The sequence below is a fragment of the Phoenix dactylifera genome, chromosome 4, assembly GCF_009389715.1.
Source record: "Phoenix dactylifera cultivar Barhee BC4 chromosome 4, palm_55x_up_171113_PBpolish2nd_filt_p, whole genome shotgun sequence".
Classification (NCBI taxonomy): domain Eukaryota; kingdom Viridiplantae; phylum Streptophyta; class Magnoliopsida; order Arecales; family Arecaceae; genus Phoenix; species Phoenix dactylifera.
In genome coordinates, this window is record NC_052395.1 from 17,436,953 (window position 1) to 17,457,010 (window position 20,058).

Consider the following 20,058-nt stretch of genomic DNA (forward strand, 5'->3'; position numbering starts at 1 on the left):
ATAAAGACAAAAGAAGAAAGAGGCAAACTTGGGTGGGTTGGTAGGCAGCAGAAAAAAAAAAAAAAAATAATAAAATTTAGGACAAATTTGATTCCCGTCTAGAATCAAAATTGAAATAAATTAAAATAAAAATCGAAATAGTCCGACCAAATAATTGGAGATATTTTTGTTTCTATATCATAGCCTAACTTTCTCCAATCAAATATATCTTTGATGTAATTATAAATAAAATAAGACATCAAAAAGTTTGTAAACACCAACTGCTATAGTACCTTACTTCGAAAAAGAGAGAGTCGATCTCTAACTTAACAAAATCTAGCTAGCTCATGGTTTGCTCAAAAAAAAAAAAGAAAGATAAAAACGTCAAATTGGTTATCCTTGAATGCTTCAGATCTCTCCAACGCAACATCTATTGGCCCTCCATCTCCATATGCCAACGGCCGGTGAAACCGGCCACCTGCCATTGGCGAGACGACCAAAGCTGCCCTTCTAACGGCCTAGTATTGAGCTTAGGGCGAGACCGGCCCCCGGTCCAACCCCACCAAACTCTATGGCACAACTTGGTCAACATTTCAGCTCACCAAAAAAAAGGTTGCACCCTACTCCACTTCTTCCTCCCTCCTTGTCCTGCAAGTCCACCACATGCTCAAACCTTATAGCATCAGCACTGTGGAACCCATAGCATAGAAATCAAATAAAAATTTGGTGATTATACAACGAAAAATTCCCTGTACCAGAGACGCACAGAAAGTTTAACAAGGAAGGACACGCCACGAAGCATTCTCGAGTACTATTTTGCATGAGATGAGCAGCAGCAGGGGCAAGTTTGGTGTGTCTGCTCATCTCCTCCAGCTTCCCGCCGTCACACACAATTACATCTCACCTCCCCTCTCACATCCTTCCTTCCTTCCTTCCTGAATTCCATTCTCATCATCTACTCTTGTCATCCTCTCCTCCTTGTCTTCCATGGAGTTGCCGGTGAAGTCGCCGAAACATGGAGGCCGGCGACCCCGATACCGGGTCGAGACCAAGTCGGTGTCCTACAATTTGCCGGGAAGCCCGCCGAATCTCCACCGGCAATGCTATGGCCTGGACAGCAGCAGCACTTCCAGAGTCATTCTGAAGAATGTGAGTTGCGAGGCCCCGCCGGGCGAGCTCGTCGCCATCGTCGGCCCCAGCGGCGCCGGGAAGACCACGCTGCTGTCCATCCTGGCTGGGATGATCCACCCGAGCAGAGTCTCCGGTGAAATCCTCGTCAACGGTCGCCAGATGGACGTCTCCCGCTTCCGGAGAGTCTCCGGGTACGTCACCCAGGACGACGCGCTCTTCCCGCTGCTGACCGTCGAGGAGTGCCTCACCTACAGCGCCCGGCTGAGGCTCCAAGCCACCGGCGGCGAGTCATCCGTCCGAGTGAGGGAGCTCATCGGAGAGCTGGGACTGGCCCATGTAGCCCGCTCGAGGGCTGGTGGCATATCGGGCGGCGAGAGGCGGCGGGTGTCCATCGGCGTCGACTTGGTGCACAACCCGGCCGTGCTCCTGCTCGACGAGCCGACGTCGGGGCTGGACTCCGTCTCAGCTCTCCACATCATCACCTTGCTCAAGTCCATGGCCGCGCTCCAGGGCAAGACGATCGTTCTCACCATACATCAGCCGGGGTTTCGGATCCTTGAGCTCTTCGACCAGGTCGTGCTCATCTCCGATGGGACCGTCCGGCACCAGGGGACGATCCGCCTTCTGGAGAGCCGGCTGAAGGATTCCGGCCATTGCATTCCACCCCACGTCAACGTGCTGGAGTTTGCCATGGATGCCATTGCTACTCTGGTCTTAGAGTCCACAGCTTCAGCGGAAGAGGTGATCAGAATTCCCAACTCCGGTGCCAAAGAAGACCACATCTTCTACGCCAATTCGTGGTGCGGGGAGGTCATCATTCTCGCCGAGAGGTTCATTAAGATCGTCGCAAGAACCAGGCAGATCTTCGCAGCGAGGATGATCCAATCAGTGGTGGCCGGCTTCGGGCTTGGAACGATATTCATGAATGTAGCTAACCTGCAAGCCAGGGTCGGGTTCTTCGCCTTCAGCCTCACCTTCCTTCTGTCCTCGACGACAGAAGGCCTGCCCATCTTCTTGCAGGAGAGGAGGACCCTTCAAAGAGAGACCTCAAGAGGGGCATACAGGGTTTCTTCCTACGTGATAGCCAATGCCCTCGTCTTCCTGCCTTTCCTTCTGGCTGCTGCTCTTCTCTACTCCGCTCCAGTGTATTGGCTGGTGGGACTCAGGAGGGAAATGGATGGGTTTCTCTACTTTTCTCTGGTGGTCTGGCTGGTGATGCTGATGGCCAACTCCTTCGTGGCATGCTTCAGTGCGCTTGTGCCCAATTTCATTATGGGGAACTCGATAATTTCCGGGCTTATGGGCTCGTTCTTCCTTTTCTCAGGCTATTTCATAGCGAAGCAGAACATACCCAGGTATTGGATCTTCATGCACTACTTGAGCTTGTTCAAGTATCCATTCGAGGCTTTCGTCGTAAGCGAGTATGGCGGCCCAAGAGGAATGCAGCAATGCTTAAATAGAGAGGAAGACGGATGTGTTCTTGATGGAGGAATGTTCTTGAGGCAGCAGGGGATCGAGGAGTCTCAGAGGTGGAGCAATCTGGGCGTGATGCTGGGTTTCATATGTGGGTACAGGATCCTCTGTTTTGTGTTCCTCTGGTTTCGATGTTACAAAATGAGAATATAGCGGCATTTGCTTTCCCACCCTTTTTTAACTTCTTATTTCATGCCTTTCTTACTCTAGCTCTGAGAAGAAGGCAGTAGGCTTTCTTCTTCAGCTTAAGCACCCCAGCTTTGCTTATTTATTTTTTTTCCCTTTCAAATATTTGGTATGTACCAATAATTTATGACTGCAGCGAGTGTGAAGAGAAGATTCCATTTCTTCATGAAAGTTGATTAAAATGAGGTGAATGAACGATCATAACTAACTCTAAACAATCCCTCTCTCTCTGGTCTGTTCGCATTACTCATTTTTACCTGTAAAATTCTGCAGGTTGGCACACTTTGTTTGGCGACATATATAAACCTTTTAAAAGGACCGGAACAATGGAAAGCTCCCATTGATAAAGCTCCATTAGCATTAATTACTAATTTAGTTTTTGAGTGAATGGAAGCATAACCACCCAAATTCATTAAGACAATGAAGGATTACAGACAGGAAATACAGAAAACAATGAACAGAAAAGGTATGAAGAAAGGATTGAAGAAAAGAGATGGAAGATAGGAAGCGGACATGCATTGTTATGCTTTCTGAGGAGTTACAAGCATTTCCATTCATCCTTTAAAATATACTTGATTACCTTTTTCACTTTTTTCTTTGTTATTTCGGCCAATGCTAACTTGCCAAAGTGATAGCAGGAGCCATGAATAATCGCAGTGGCCTGCCTGCATTTTAGATGTCACCACTGCCAGACATGCGAGGATCTTACAAAGATCCTAAGAGTTTCAATAGCAAAATTCTTCGCTTCATGGAATGCGAAGTCTTTCAGGGAACTCAAGCTGAAGCAACCTGGTAATAAATAATCAACCTCAGAAACAGCTGAATCAAATGAAAACATTGCATGATAATTTCTTTCATGGTTCTTGTCAGTCCCTTCACTTGACCGAACACCTGAGTGAACGATGCAGCTTTTTCCAACAGCATGAAGCAGCAATATCAAATCTTTCAATGAAGCTGCAACAGCTGTTGCTTTTCATGGAGATCTAGAGACTGATCAAAAGATCAGTTTCCTCTACACGAATGTCGGAGGCCGTGAAACTTGAGGACAAGAGGCAAAGGGAATAGAACTAAAGTATAGATTTGTAGTTTTTTTTTCTCTTTCTTGACGGTAATAGATTTGTAGACTTTTAATTTCCAACCCTTCCTCGTTCACGCACAAACACATACACACAGAGACGCTGCTTCTATTGCATTGACAACTCAACATTAAAACACCTGAAGGGATAATGGTAACAGAGAATCCAGACTCAATCAGAATAATCAGTTAAATTTGACAAAGATGGGGAAAAAAAGTAGAGAGGTAGATTACTACGAAACCTTATCCAACCCAAGTTGGATTCACTGAACTCGTTAGGCTCTTAGTCATCATTGAATACTTGGTCAAATTAATCCTTGCGAAATTAGTTCATTTTCCGTGTACGTATTCCTATGTCTTCCCTTTATTCCGATCCATCTACACAAATCCAAATTCAGCTACTCTCTCAGGCCTTATCAAGTCATTGTTGCGTATGATAAGATATTTACAACAGCTTTTCCATCATATCATTCTCCTATGGTTCATAAACAACCTGCAGTTTTCCTAGTTATATATACCAACATGGCCAACTTTTATATCCTCGTCTGGGCAAAACTTCTGGTGTACAGGATCCTCTTTGCTTCCTCACATTTGAACCAATTCCCAACTTTGTATTCTCATTTTGGCAAGACTTCTCTGATGCACGGGAAGCCCTTGCTTCATATAATTGAAATCAATAGAATATTGCCAAGTATATTAACCATCATAAGATCTTTTCCAAAAGTCGTACCAACAAGCAGCAGTCACACGACACTCATTCAACCTACTCTAATTCTTGATTCTTCTTGTTAAAAAGGTATAAATGAAGGCTCGGATGATGGATTATTTTACATGTTCGTTTAGCCAGCTGAGGCAATCAAGTTATGATCACATATTCAAATTATCAGGAAAAATACAATATTTTGCCAACTTGGTAGCTTGGAAGATGGCAAATGGTGGCGGTATTCTACCATTTGATATTTGGAAGAGAAACGCATGACAGAATGGTAGTCATGCCAGAAACGTAGCTCAAGTTGGGAAGATGACAACATGGAAAAGGTCACATCCATATTATGTTCATCAACCACTATTTCGAAATACGACTTTTTTGACCGTATAGTTCCAGTGAACGAGGATCACGTCTTGTACTAGCTACTCTTTACTTCAGAAGAATCATCAATCATACAAACTTGTGGAGATCATTTAATTTACTTTATCAATTTGCATTTGATACTCGTGGAGCCATGGGGGGGGGTATTAGAACTTTGATATATAACCTATATTGGGCAAAGATATCCATAATTTTATATAGAAAATACTGGCATTTAAAGAGGAGCAGGAATAACTTATATTGGGCAAAGATATCCATAATTTTATATAGCAGGAATAACTTTGAAACGCCTTGCCATTGCTTGAAGAGGAGCTGGAGTGATAGAATGTGCTTTCCTAAACTTAGAAGCAACACTAACTATTTAAATTATCCTTATTGGTGATATTTAAAGAAAGTGAGAGGAAAAAAAATATCACCTTAGCTGACCCAACTAGTTTGGGATTAAGATTTAGTTGAGCTGTAAAAAAAATATCGTACCAACTCAGACAACTTTTGAAACCATAAAATCTAAGAGGAAACGAACTCATCTAGTGAGAGTAGAACAAGAAAAAGAGCCATTTTTCCCCATTTATAAGATATTGAGGAAGCACGAGAGCATCTCAGCATATCAAAACCAGACAATGTGACTGCGGTTCTTAGTCATATATGGTACTTAGGTGTTTCTTAGTCAACAAACATGGTGTCCACAGTGATTGAAAGTGGTTTTCTAAGTGACACTTGGGAGAGCATGGAGACTCAAGTTTAGTGCCGGAAGAGGTGGTCGTATAAGAGGCAGTACTGCATCAAGTCAAAGCACATTAGAGAATCGCACAGGCATTCTATCAAGCCAAGGTAGCACTACACCAGCTCAATGCTTTACCGCAAATGCTTATGAAAGAAGTGACTGTTACTGTTGAGAGGTTGCTAGGTTTTGGACTGTTAAGAGATTGTGAAAGTTCTGAACATAATGTAAACGCCTTCTGAATGCGAACGTTATCATTTTCATGTATTGGATCCGAATATAATGTTATTCCTGCTAATGTCTTATAATGTAAATGCCTTGAACAATTAATGTACTTTCTATGTCTGTCGAACAATTCAGTGCATATTGGTTCAATAAAAGATTAAATAAGCTTGTTCATGTATGGATCTGAGTTTGTTCAATCAAAACAAAAACATAATAGGCTTGACTTTGTTTTGTCACAATAAATATGATCTCCATTTATTGAGAACATTCTATGTTAGCTGTGCACTGAAATGTGAATCTTAGTGAATAACAAAACAATGTGTTTTCATTACATAATATAACAATGTGTGTTGATCTGATTGTGTTAGAATCGAATTTGTTCAGATTTAAGTGCACACAACAGAATAATGTTCAGCTTCAAATGTTGGCTGGATACATAGGTTTAATGTTCAGGTTTAATGTTATCGCTCTGAATTAAGCCTCTATGGAACTGAATAATGTTAGCTGGATACATGGGTTTAATGTTCCAGTTTGGTGTTATCACTCTGAATTTAGCCTCTGGAACTGAATAATGTCTTCCTTGGAGCTTTTTACAGTCGGCGAGTCTTGATGTCATTTCTATTGGACTGGAGACAAAAACATCTACTTAACGCAAACCTTCGTTACTGCTCCATATTCGGCGATCCTTTCCCCTGTTCATAATTTTTTTTCTTTTTTTTTTTAACTCCACTTCTCGCTTTCGCATCTTGTGGTTTCCTCTTCCTTCTTGGCGACGTCGCCCAGATGCCCCAGCCGGTTCTCTTCGAATCGCAACCCAGTCTTTTCCAATCCCTCTCTCTTCTATCTCCGATTCGTTTCCCTTCTCTAACCCTCGTTTCCTGTCTTCTCTCGCAGATGGAAGAGCATCTTTTTCGGCAACTGCAGCAAACCCTAAACGCCGATCCGAACAACCCCACCCACCACTCCAATCTCGTAGCCTTCAATCCCTCTCTCTCTCTCTCTCTCTCTCTCTCGAGTTTATTTCTTTTTGGTGAATTTTATGGATTTTTTGTTTGTTTTTCTTCAGGGTCTCTTCTTGTGGGAAAGAGGGGAAGGAATAGATGGAGAGGAATCGAGGCAATACAAGGAAAAGGCAGCCGAGCATTTCTTGGCCTGTGCGAAGCTGAACCCTAGCGAAGGTGCCGCCTTTCATTTCCTAGGGCACTACCGCAGCCAAATCTCGGTGGACAGCACAGAGGGCTTCCAAGTTCTAGCTGAGGACTGTGTCCCTGAATCCCGATGTTAAGAGTTTTCCTTTCAAGAAATTGAGTTAATTAGCGCCTTTTAAATCGCTGTTTTTTTTTTTTGCCTTCAGTAAGGGCTGTGTGATTTGTTGGATGAAGAAGGAAAGGAAATTTTGGAGAGTGCTTTGTGTAAGGAGGCATCTGTGAAGTCCCCGAGAGCTTTTTGGGCGGAAAGGAGATACACCTGCATGTCCTTATATATATTGATCATTGGTTTCATCTTCCTTTCATTTTATTGTGTGATCGATTCAATTCGTATCATTGGTTTGTTAGTGGTGTTACTATCCTTTTTTTTCCTGCTTGCATTTCCATATTATAATCAAGGGGAAAAAAAGCTATATGCACCTAGAAAGGAGACCCATAGAAGTATTCCAGCTCCCACTGGAGTGCAATGTAAAACACCCTTCCTGTGATTTTTTACATTTTATTTTACTAAATTTCTCATTTACCATATAAAGAAATTTTGTTGGTCTAATGCATTATGGTCATGTAATTTTTTTTCAGGTCCACTAAAAGAAATGGTCAGAGGCAGGACAAAGCCTTCATCATGCAATACAAGGCTATCCAGCATGTGCCAATTTGTGGGAAGTACATGTTGGATTGGTGTTACTAGTTGTTTTATTGTTGATTCTTTGGGTTCAATATATTCCTAAAATTACAAATTGTATTATTACAGGAACTTGATCTTGCATACCAATGCTTGGGAATGTTTACTGCAGCTATAAAGGTATCATTCTGCTATTGTCAATATAAATGTCTGGTTTTACTATTTACTGGTAGTTTTTATGATATTATTTCCTGAAAAATCATTTTCTTGATAAGATAAGGTGTTTAACTGCAACCAGATCCATCAAATAGGATTTCATGCTTTTATGTACCATGCTTTGGACCTTTTGCTACTTTGTAGGTCTTTTAAAGATCTTGAAATGATTAATTTGATTGCCTATCTAGTAGATTTTTGACAGACGACTTTATATTACTTGTCTCCATAATGCTTGAAGAAGGTATGCATAGCAATGGCTTTACAAAAATGGTGATATTTAATCTAGCCATATTGATTCTTCAACCATTATCGGCAACTTCTAAAGTTTCTGTTTGGTAGCTAATTTGCTAATAAAATATATGACATGCAGTTGCTGAGGTATGGAAGACCAAATAGAAGACAAGCAAAATGATTTTGTAGAATGGCTGCTGCTTAGATACTTCTGATATGTGAACTATGTTAGTTGACATTAATATGATATGTATGGATATAAAGTTCACAATTTATCATTATTTGAAGTTCACTTAGTACATTAGCTTTTCTTTTTTTCCCACTTCGAGCTAGTTATGAATGCATGCTTTATCAAAGAGGAAGAAGTATTTAATGGATAGTCGTGATCATCTTAATTAGGATATTTTGGAGTGGATATGGATGTGGTGTATTCAGGAGGAGCATTTGATGAACAGATCTGATTTGATAAATGTACTCTGTAACTTAGTTTTTGTATCACTCTCCTTCCTTCTTCTTAGTCATTGATTAGATAGTGAATATGGAGAGAGCTGCATTTACAGAAGGGTGTAACTAGACAAGGAAAGCGAACTGGACTTTACCCATGACCAAGAGAAACACCGAAAAAATTACAATCTGTAGGATAGCTGCAAAACCTTTCTTATTATGTACGGGTAAGACTATATAAAAAAAAAGTCAGGAGCCTTTCAAGTTATAAGGAAATCATTTACTCAAGTAGGAAGTCAGTTTCTATGGAAACTATACTAGCATGTTTGACTATTTTCTTTAATGATATTTACAGATGGATACTAAATGAATTTCCATTAAAAATCTTATTTGCCTGGGATTAGTTCCCTGCTAACTCTGATTTGATTTGGGAGGCTTTTCATCTCTGGAATATCTTATGCAGCTTGAGAAGGATATTGTGGTTCCGAATAAAACAGATATAGTCATTAAAGGTAAGGAAGCTGGTTGACATTGAGTCAATTATTGGAGGATACTATCTTTCTCAATTTACTGTTAATGCTTTTGTCAAAATATCGTGTAGTTGCTTTACTGCAAAAAATATCCGCTGAAACTCAAGCTTTGAAGAACGAATCATCAGAATTATTTGACTGGCTTTTGTTTTATCCTTTCCATTTTTTCATTTTCTTAAAGTTCAGTGTTTGAAGTAGTTTAGCTGTGCTTGGAATCTCAAACTTACTGAGACCACAGAGCACAGTTGAGAAATTGAGGGGTTGAGTTTGATCAGTTCCTGAAGATAACTCTTCCTAATGCCTGTAAATTCTTATTTCCCAACTTGTAGTGTGATTCATGCTGATTTTGTTTCCTTTTGACAGTCTTATGGGTGAGCCATTGAATTGGATGACTTGAGTATTTGCATTGATAGAAAGCGGGAACATTCAGCTTCATAATGTTGGTTTTGGTACCAATATTGGTACCATGCTGGTATATTGTTGGTATAGGTTGGTTATTTGCACTAACACTCTATATGCCCCCTCATACTGAGTACTGGTTTATTGTTGGTACAGTACACTATTGCCAGATATGTGGTGGTATGGTCCGCTATGGCTAATAATTACTCAACCTTGAAAAACAAAATTTATTCTGATATTTCTATTCTCATTGCAACAAATGAATGTGTTATTAGTCATCCATGGGGTTAAACAAGTTGATAGCGTGCACCATCTCTGCTACATATAATGTGGGAGGGAGGACATGTTCTGCTGTTGTTTGCCATCATAACCGGGAAACTCTTGGTGTTTATTATTACTACTATTCTTTTGATGTAACTGAGGGAAGAAAGGATCCTTGAGTAAAATTTTAATTCTACTAGTGGAAACTGATAAAGGTTCTGCCATTTTTGTGAGGTACTTCCTTTCATTTCCTTCCTCTTGAATCATAAGATGTGTATGGAAGAGTGCTCTATATGGATCTGTTAAAACACCACATTCACCTGGATTATGATTATTGCATTATTTACTCACAAATGAACAATTTTGTTCTTATACCAAATCTTGGCAGATGTGCCCTTCATGGTGAATGATTCACTTAATCTACGAGGGGAACAAATTGAAATTTTGTTATAGAAAGTTGTGGCTTAATTATAATAGTTTTAGATATCTGAGACTTGCTCTCTGCAGGAGACAAACTGAGGGAGAACTATCAGATCATCTTCTACCTCGCCTGCATGAGGTAGTAGTCACCTACTTCTGAGATAGGCATGAAAGTTTGTGTTCAATTAATGATAGTAGCATTTTCATATATGACTCATAAAGAATTTAGGACACCAAGGCTAGATTACAATTTATGGAGAAATTGAACAAGTTACAAGTGCCGACAATAAGCACACTTCAATAATTGGCTTGAGGACGAAGCGTTTGTGAAGCACATGAAATTATAGAAGTAGCGAGATTACTGCCATAAGCTTGACAGCCGTAAATATAAAATGATAACTACTGGTTATATTACTCCAGTCATCATCATATTCAGCTAACACATCAAGCTGATTATAAGGAGGGACATATAAGATGTGATATAAATTTTAAACCACCATGAGTATCTCCTGACTTGATGATTTGAAAGTTCTGGGTGGGCAGCCGACAAATTTGGTTATGAATTTGATATCCAGACAAGTTATGATATCCAGACAACTTAATGTAAGGTCAAAGTTTAAATTACTGGTACTGTTACCGTATTAGCACTTGGCTGGGATGCTGTACTGAGTGTCGATATACTGAGTACTAGTTCCCTACCTGTCTGTGATGGTACACTTCCGAATAACTCATTTTGTCACGTACCTAACTTTTTTTCCCACTGACTTTTGATCTCTGACTAGTGGAAAGTTGGAAATGGGTGTTAAGAGTGGCGGAGTATCATTGTTGTGTTCAGTGAATTGTTTATGGTCTTCTTTTCGTGTGTTGGATTCCAAATTCCATCTATTGTAGTTTGTGAATAGCATATTTGTGATGATTTAGGCCCATCATAACTATTCGTATTACGCCATCAATCCGTTGCAGCATTCTAGTACTTGCTCATTTTTCAAGGTCATTGTGGATGGAAGTTATGGATGGAATTCTCTTTTATGGATGTCCAAATTTAGGGACACTACAAGAAAAAGGGAATTTAGCGGCAGTCAAAACTGCTGGTAAAAGTATAGAAATTCGATGGGGAAGCTTTTTCGAGCGATTGTACCAATCGCTACCAAGCGGCAGCTAAGGCCTGAGCGTGTCATCGCTATGTTAACCCTAATGAATTACATAACCGTTGGAGAAAGTATATTTTCAACAACAGTTTAAATGAGAATTTAGCAGCGCTTTCCAACCATTGAAGAAACTTCATCCAACAGTCCCATCTGCTACCAAAATATTGTAATGGTCATCTCATTTGATCAATAATTAAAACTTTTAATAGAGGTTCCCAGTGATCATGACAATTGGTAATTATACTTTTAGCAGCGCTTCTACGTTAGGTCTCCACCGCTCTTCTCCTCTGGTCCTTCTATCTGAAACTCAAATGTTCTGCAACCAAATAATTGTTTGATATCATTTCGACTAAGATGATGGATCCAGAGGACCCGAATCACCATCTCTGGGGAAGATGGAGAGCATCGTCCTCTTTAATGCTCCCTCTGATTACTGCATGCAGCGAGTGCCATATCATTTTCCCTCTCTGTTGTTGCTGACAATGGTCCTCTCTCCCTCTCTCCACTGCCTCCTCCTCAATCCCTCCTCCTACTCGTCTTCTGCCCCCTTAATAGCTAGAACGGTGCCGCCCTCGATCGCCCTTCCCATCGCTGCGACTCCTCTCCCCCTAGATTCGATTGTGCTGCCACCTCCGAGTACACCAAGATCACCGTCTTCGATACCCAAAGGAGCAAGATGCCGTCAACTCTCATGTACCCGAGGATGACCTACCTCATTACCTCACATGATAGTCTGCAGCACCATGGCAAAGAAAGAAACTCTCTCCCGCAGTACATCATCTCTAGGGCCAACCCAACCCTTAGGCGACTGTGGCAGTTGCCTAACGCTCCGGCCCAAAAGAAGGCCCACCACAAAGAGAAAAAGAAGTTGAAATAAAATGAATACCGGAGAGGAAGGAGAGGAGGGCCGCTTCTTCGAAAGGGATTCTCGCTGAGAGAGGGTCTGGTGCTGCTGGTCAAGCTTCTGGAGCGCTTCTCGGGACCTCTCCTGGTCGATTTCAAACTGGCTTTCTTCTTTCTCTGCGGCACCACTTGAAGGAGGAGAAAACCTTCTTCTGCTTGTTCTCCATAATAGACCGAGCCTTGTGGTGTACTTGTGGTGGCCAACATTGGCATCTAAACATGATGACAAGGCTGTGGATTTGGAGTGAAAGAATGGAGAGGTTGGTGGTGGGACTGCGTTGAAGAAGATGTTTGCTAGCATCATGGAAACAGCATCGATTACGCTTTGCAGCAGTTCATAGTTGGTGGCGCTGGCGCTACTTGCTGACACCTCTGAGTGGATATGGGTGAAAATATCTTTCCAAGATATGAAGTAGTAGCTAGAACCAGATCTTTATTAACTGGAAATAGTCATTTGAAATGGAACGTCCATCCTTCTATCCATCCAGTGGCAAGAAATAATAACATCTTCTCCCCTATCAACACCACCACCTTGCCATCAACCATTCAGCCCATCACCACCTCCACCATTAATAGCATTCCCCTAGCTCTACCAATAAAAGTCCTTTTAACGTCTTTTTACTTTCATTTTAAGTACCACGACTGAGTTGTCTACCATTTGTTATAATGCCCAGTAGATTTAGTTTTTTACTTTCATTTTAAGTACCATGACTGAGTTGTTTACCATATGTTTGTTATAATGCCCGATAAATTTATATTTATTGTAATGCTCGATAGATTTAGTTTTTACTTTCATTTAAAGTACCATGAATGAGTTGTTTACCATCTATTTGTTATAACGCCCAGTAGATTTCCGTTTGTTGTAATGCCCGGTAGATTTAGTTTTTACTTTTATTTTAAGTACCATGACTAAGTTGTCTACCATCTGTTTGTTATAATGCTCAGTAGATTTATGTTTGTTGTAATGCTCAGTAGATTTATGTTTGTCGTAATGCCCAGTAGATTTAGTTTTTACTTTTATTTTAAGTATCATGACTGAGCTGTCTACCATCTGTTTGTTAAAATTTTTTCATCATTTTTCAAAAAAAAAAAAAGCTTTTTTTAGTGAGTTCGTCTTAGGCCTCCAAAAGCATTGAGCCGCCCTGTTCATGTCCTCCGACTTCGATATTCCAAACCCGGGGGACAGAAACACTCATAGTTGGAATACCAAAGGATGCTGGACGAGGCGGTGAGGCTGCTGAAACGGCTGTTCAGGGAGGGATCTACAGGGTATGTCACGCCGCAAGACGCAGTGCAGGCAACAAAGAGGGAGACCTACTGAGGATATTCAAGGAACTCAAGCTTGCGTCGCCGCGCGCATATGTTTTAGTTATAATTTTTTTCCGCTTCCAGCTAGCAGTGTTATAGACTTGTAGTCCATTCGATGCCAATGTCAACAAATTTAAAAAACACGTTTGCTCATGTGGCACTAAAACACAAGTGGTATCGACCTTCGTCAATATAATTTTCTAGTTTCATATGATTTGTTAAGATTGTAAACTAAATTGCTAGGTTTGTCAAAATCGTTGATTAAACTGCTAGATTCTAAAATCTAGAAACTCGATCGCTAGCCTAAAAGTTGATGGTATAAAAATAATTTTTTCAATTATTTCAACGCCCCTGGTTGGCGCCCTGTTTCAGCGACCCGGCTATTAGTCTTTGGTTGGTTTGGGTACAGGAACGCGTCCCTTTCGAAAGGACTTGGTCATGCCCATGCTCATGAGACAAGATGAATGAAAGCCCATCCAACGATCCGGGTCCCGCTTCAATAAAATAACGTAGTATAATATTATTTTTTATAAATATTTTTCTAAATATCAAATTTTATATAAATATTTTTTTAAAATTAATATTTGCTGGTATACCTTATAAAACACTCATTTGGCTGTTTTTTTTATTATTATTTTTTTATATATACCCACGACTATTAACGGTAGACATGCAAAAAGAAACATTTATAAGACGATTGTAATAAAGGATAAAAAAATAATTTCAAAATTTTATTTTATTTTTAATTAAAATAAATATAATTTTTAAAAAATAGTGTTTTATGAGAATATAAAAATATATATAGATTTTAGAAAAAAATTTATACAAATTTAAATTTGTAAAAGGATATTTATGAAAAAAAACTATATTATATAGTACGAGTAGCGTGCTTTACACGCAGAGCACCAGCGCGAGAATTCTGATAAAGAGACAAGAAGGGTGTCTTTAAAAATCAAAAAGTCTTGATTTGATCGTGGGCAAGATAGATACAAGCGCAGCTCGACGTCCATTCGCCTACCTGCTGCGTGGATATTCGTACCTCTGACGATGTGATGTGGAGCGCTGCCAGCGGAACCAAAGCAAACAAAGAGACGGATACATGAAAACAAGTGACGTGCCAACCTTAAATATTTATGAGTTAGAGCCTGTTTGAATATCTTTATAAAATGAAACTGAAAATTGTATAAAAAATAGATTGATCCATCTTGCATTTTAGAAAAATCTATCCAAATCCAACTCAAATTCTAAACTTTGAACTGTAGAAAGACAAAAAAATTTCTTCCCACACGATTTGGATTGGATGATATTTGGTTGATAGAGGGCGTTGCAATCTACAAATTCTAACAAATTTATTTTACTAGAGATCTTAAATAAGAGAGAAAAGGATAATATCAAAAGGATAAAAAATGGCTAAAACTGAATTGGATATCAGTATATCCATGTCTGTACTGGTTCTTTTTGACAACTATAAAAATGAATACGGATATTAATCGGATACAAAAATTGATATTCATGTTTGTTACAAATCAGATATTAAAAGTATAGATATACATACAGATATAAGTTAAATAATTAAACTTTATGACCATAAAATTAAAAATATTATTAAATAAATGATAAATCAAATAAATAGCATGTTAATGTGGTTATATATTTTTTAAAAAAAGTTAATAAAATTTATAAAAGTTAAATAAAATTACAGGTAGAATCAAATATTCGGATACGAATCGTATAGTTATCTATCTATATCTATTTTTTTTTACGGATATAAATACGGTATAGATATTAGTAATGCTCAAATTTATATCTATATTTAAAAAAATTGGAGTATAAAAATAGATTGAGATAGGATATTATTCGATCCAGTTACAGTCTTAAAAGCCGCTCCTACTCCATATTCAAACTCCTGTTGAAAATTGTTGAACTATCTTGCGCAGATTCGGGACCACTTCACGGGAAAAACCCAACATCGGGGGAGAGGAGATTCCATTAGGCACGTCTCTCCTTTTTTCCTCTCTTTTAAGTTTTACAATGTTGGATTCTAGAAAGAAACATGCCTAACTTTCAACTGCAGAAGTTCTTATGATTGATAACTCATAAAAAAAAAAAAAAACCCCAAAAGACTGATCTCATGATTCTCATCAATCCTTGTTTTATTGAGAAAATGAAAGAAAGGAAGATTAGGGACCTTCGAGAACAAAAAAAATTGGCCAAAAGTCAGACCTTAGGAAATGGACAGCCAATTATTTAAGAAGCAAAGGAAGGAATCCAGATTACCATGACCTCGAAGGAGCAAAGCCGGGCGTCATTAAAAAAAAAAAAAAAAAAAAAAAAAAAAAAAAAAAAAAAAAAAAAAAAAAAAAGCAGAGGATCTAAACTCCCCAAAACCACAAAAGGACCACCCCCAATCGAAGGAAACAAAAAAGGACCTGGATCTTGGGACCCAAGTGCACCCCCATGGATTAACTAGAAATAATCGGTCTCTAAGTGGATATCTTTATCTAAACCCCCATTCTTCTTCTTCTCCAAGGGACTGGGGACAAACTGATGTGGGAGACAAATGAGGGCACGAGAAGCCTTCCTTGGAGTCCAAAGAAGAGTCCCCCTCCCTCACCCTAAACGGTGGCGGAAGACAGGCAAGAGGACATCGAGATGGCAGAGATCTCACCGCGGCACGCGATCTCTCACGTGCTCATGGGTCATACCTATGATGCCGATGCCATCGCTGTCAGCCGTTGTGATATCCCTTTCGAGGGAGGCATTAGTGCCTGTACTGCTGGTGCACGCAGCCAATCAGGCCGCTGGTTTCTGTGATGGTGAACCCAGATGCGCGTAGTGTAGGCCACGATTTTTACTAATTTTTGAGGCGGAAAATTTTTGAGCGTGCGTATCTCCTGCTTCCTCTTTATTTAATTTTTTTATTAATTTTTATGATCAGAATTTTACTTTTTTTTTCTTTTTTCTTGAAAATATCTAAATTGTCTATCTTGCTTCTATATATCATTTAGGGCTTGTTTGGATCGCGGAAAAAGAAGAAAAAAAAGTGTAGTCAACGGAAAAGTAATGAGATGCATCTTGTTTGGTTGGAGTTTTCAAAGAAAAGAGACGGAAAAGTTGTATTCCTGGTGTGGACATCAGTGTCATTCTTGCAGTTGTCCTGCATCAATTTCCATAGGAATATGATTCACATATTTCATGAGAAAGTCTTTTCTATAAGAAAATTGAAAAATAACTTTTCCATGAGCCGGAAATCACTCTATTTTTATTTTTTCTAAAAAGAACCTTCAGCATTAAAGAGGCATTAAAGACCTAATTTTTTATTAATGGTATAATAGGAATTACACATAATTTTTCTATGAAAGTGGATGGTCAACCAAGCATAAGTCCTTTGGAAATCTGTCACTTTCCCATGGTCAACCAAAAATACCAAAAGTACTTTTTCAGGCATTCTCTTTTTAGGAATATGCTTCCTAGGAATATGAAAATGCCTCCCGAACAAAACGAGCTCTTATATCGTTTTCTTCTAGAATTTTCAAATTAATTTTATTCTCTTTTTTTTGAGGAAAAAAAAATCCTCTATGCAATGGATAAACAAGCAACCAAATAAAGTTGGATTCGCATTTTCAAATCAAAAAGGAGGTCAATCCAATCTATTAAGTGTATTAACTAAAATTAAATTAATAGGTATATGTTATCAAAAGAGTTTTCAAATTATTTTTCCTTGGACGGCAACCCATTGTAATGTATAAATGCCCATCATGAATCATGATCCCATTGGATGATTGAATACATCTCACGAGACCAGGCTGGACACAGAGCTGCACCAAACGCGTAATTAGCGCACTCGGAGGTTCAAAATGTAGCTCCAACTGTTTCCACCCTGTCTCGCCCACGCTACCTCTCATCTCGGTTGACCCCAGCATCCCAATCTTAAGAAATACGCATCCCTGGGACCCACCACTTATTTATTTATTTTTTTGCTTAAAGAAAAAGGGGGGGGGGGGGGGGGGGGGGGGGGGGGGGGGGGGGGGGGGGTTGTTGAGGAAAACCCCACCCGCGTAGCAACTCGTATTAAGTCCCTCCAGCTCCTTCCACATGTGAGTACGTGTATGTCACACCAGCACCACGTAAGTACCGGCATACTAGATGGCAACTCCATTAGACAAATCAGGCGGGGGGCATCCGGTTCCCGTATTTAATCGACGCCCGCGCGTTTCGAACCTGGACCACTCCGGTAGAATCTTACCTCCATTCCAACCATGCTACCACCTCGGTGGTTGAGACCCAGCATTTATTGCCATTGGTCTACAACACTAATTAAGGCTTTTAGTTATCATATCACATAAAATAGATAAAACAAAAAGGAGTATAGGCCATGATATCAATAATCTCAATAAAGCCGGAGTATAACCACTGCTCACCTATTCTGGTATAATTCCAGCGAGTAGAATTAAGAGCAATAATTTGGCACAACTATGAACAAGAAATTTTCTAATACATCCATAAGATTTTTTTGAAATATTATGCATAAAAAGCGACATGGTCAGTAGTTTTGTTCGCCTACTAACATGCTTATTTGAAAGTCAACTGTTGGTGGAAGTGTTGGTGCGAAGAAGTAGTGTTAGTATTATTATTATCTTTAACGGTAGGTGATGAGTTGTTTATTACCATGCATTGATGGCTCACTAATACTTGATTTTTAAAAGTTGCTTATTTGGATATTTATAGTACCTGAATGTTTGCATTATTGGCTGCCTATCGTCCTCCACAAATTTAGAGAGAGAGAAAGAGAGAGAGAGCCGATAACATGGGAAAGAGAGAAGGAAAGGTGGAAGGAGAGGAAAGGGAAGCTCCTCTCCATGGAGATGTGCTGGAGGCTATCGTCTCGCACGTGTCCACCATGGATCTCGTGCCTGCCTCGCACGTATCCAAGACGTGGCGCAGCGCCGTCCTTTCCTCTCTCCGGCGCTCCCCGCGCCGCGCCCCCTGGCTGTTCCTCCACCTCCAGAGCAGCCGCGACCCCTCCAAGGCATCGACGCACGCCTACGACCCACACTCCCGCGCGTGGACTCCCCTCCCGCACGTGCCGCGCGTCCCACCTCGCGTCCCCGTCCCCCTCCGTTCCTCGCCCCTCCTCCACGCCCTCTCCATCTCCCGCCTCGCCCTCTCCGCCGACCCCTTCGGCACCGCGTGGCGCGAGCTGGACCCCCCGCGCGTGTGGCGGCGCGATCCGGTGGTCGCCGCCGTGGGGCCCGCCGCCGTCGTCGTGGTGGCCGGCGGCGCGTGCGAGTTCGAGGACGACCCGTGCGCCGTCGAGGTGCACCGCGGTGGCGGGTGGGAGGAGGCCGAGGCCCTGCCGGAGGTCTTCAAGGGGTCGGCGGCCGCCACGTGGCTGTCGGCGGCGTCGTCGGACCGGGCGGTCTACGTGCTGGAGAAGCAGTCCGGGTGGGCCAGCCGGTTGGATCCGGAGACCGGGCTGTGGGGCCCGACTCGGCAGCTGCGCCCGGATCCGAGCGTCTGCCTCTCAGCCATCAGCTTCATCGACCACGAGCGTCTGGTCCTGGTTGGGCTTTGCGGGTCGGATTCGGATTCGGGTTTGAGGCCGGAGAGCCTGAAACTGTGGGAAGTGGACAGCGAGACGCTGGAGGTGGGAAGCGAGGTGGGGAGAATGGGGAAGGAGATGGTGGAGGGATTGGTGGGCAAGGAGGAGGAAGGGTCGTATTCGTGGGGAATGTCGTCGATCGGATTCGCGAGCACAGCGGGTTTCGGGTACGTTTATAATCCGGCAAATCCGAGGAAGGATATATTCTCGTGCGAGTTTGCGGCGACGGACACGGGGAGTGACGGAGGGTGCAGGTGGGAAAGAATTCCGAGTCCGCCGGCGGTGGTGGAAGCCAATCCGACGCATAGGATGGTGTTCAGGTGCTCCACAGTTGGGATGGACGAACTTAAAAAGCTTCTGCGGCCGCCGAGAAGATGAGGTGAAGGGGTTTTGGAACATTCATGCCTCTGTCAGAGAGCAGGCGCCCTTTGGGGCCTGCAGCCATTAGGCAGTGTTTTCTTTTTCGTCTTGGCGAAAAAGAAGCACTGCAGTCTTTCCTGTCTTTCCTGTCCTTTTCTTGTATTTTCCCCCTTTTTTTCGCCCTTTCCTTTCTATGTAATTAATTTACTTTGAGAACTGTTATTGACGACCGGAGAGTTTTCCGACGTCGAATGTCCTATAAAATCTTGGAAATGTTTATCTTGTCTCCACCAATGCACTAAAACCATTAGATGATGTTTGCATGCATGCCTTTATTAAAAAAAAAAACAAAAACAAAAGGATGTTTAGTTATACCACCCAAACACCATTTACAACATGCCTGATCAAATCATTTTATGTCTATTTTTTTAATTATTCCATGTACCCAAATCAGCCTTTTAGATAGTACTTGTAAAATTAATTGCAACATTATCTATTATACTATATAACTACTATAATATCAAAA

General features: G+C 41.1%; 3 protein-coding genes across 23 annotated transcripts; all 3 read left to right on the plus strand.

Moving 5' to 3' along the window:
- The first annotated feature begins 647 nt into the window (after positions 1-647).
- On the plus strand, positions 648-2,935 carry LOC103708206 (ABC transporter G family member 10). The gene has a single exon (XM_008793028.4). It carries the CDS (start codon positions 967-969, stop codon positions 2,734-2,736), a length of 1,770 nt encoding a protein of 589 aa, XP_008791250.2. The 5' UTR covers positions 648-966; the 3' UTR covers positions 2,737-2,935.
- A 3,523-nt stretch (positions 2,936-6,458) lies between these two features.
- Positions 6,459-13,779, plus strand: LOC120110523. Of its 21 annotated transcripts, XM_039125729.1 has the most exons (7): positions 6,469-6,852; positions 6,947-7,361; positions 7,488-7,556; positions 7,668-7,747; positions 7,840-7,890; positions 9,065-9,113; positions 9,203-13,745. In XM_039125729.1, the coding sequence occupies exons 2-7, from the start codon at positions 7,352-7,354 to the stop codon at positions 9,322-9,324; spliced, it is 381 nt and encodes a 126-aa protein (XP_038981657.1). In that variant the 5' UTR covers positions 6,469-6,852; positions 6,947-7,351; the 3' UTR covers positions 9,325-13,745. The 21 variants fall into 21 exon arrangements, 1 of the variants encoding a protein (XP_038981657.1); XR_005511594.1 differs by having other exon boundaries at positions 6,484-6,852; positions 6,947-7,556; positions 7,668-7,734; positions 9,495-13,779; XR_005511592.1 differs by having other exon boundaries at positions 6,484-6,852; positions 6,947-7,556; positions 7,668-7,734.
- A 4,531-nt stretch (positions 13,780-18,310) lies between these two features.
- On the plus strand, positions 18,311-19,847 carry LOC103708205 (F-box/kelch-repeat protein At1g23390). Its single transcript, XM_017843068.3, has one exon. It carries the CDS (start codon positions 18,378-18,380, stop codon positions 19,548-19,550), a length of 1,173 nt encoding a protein of 390 aa, XP_017698557.3. The 5' UTR covers positions 18,311-18,377; the 3' UTR covers positions 19,551-19,847.
- Positions 19,848-20,058: the final 211 nt, after the last annotated feature.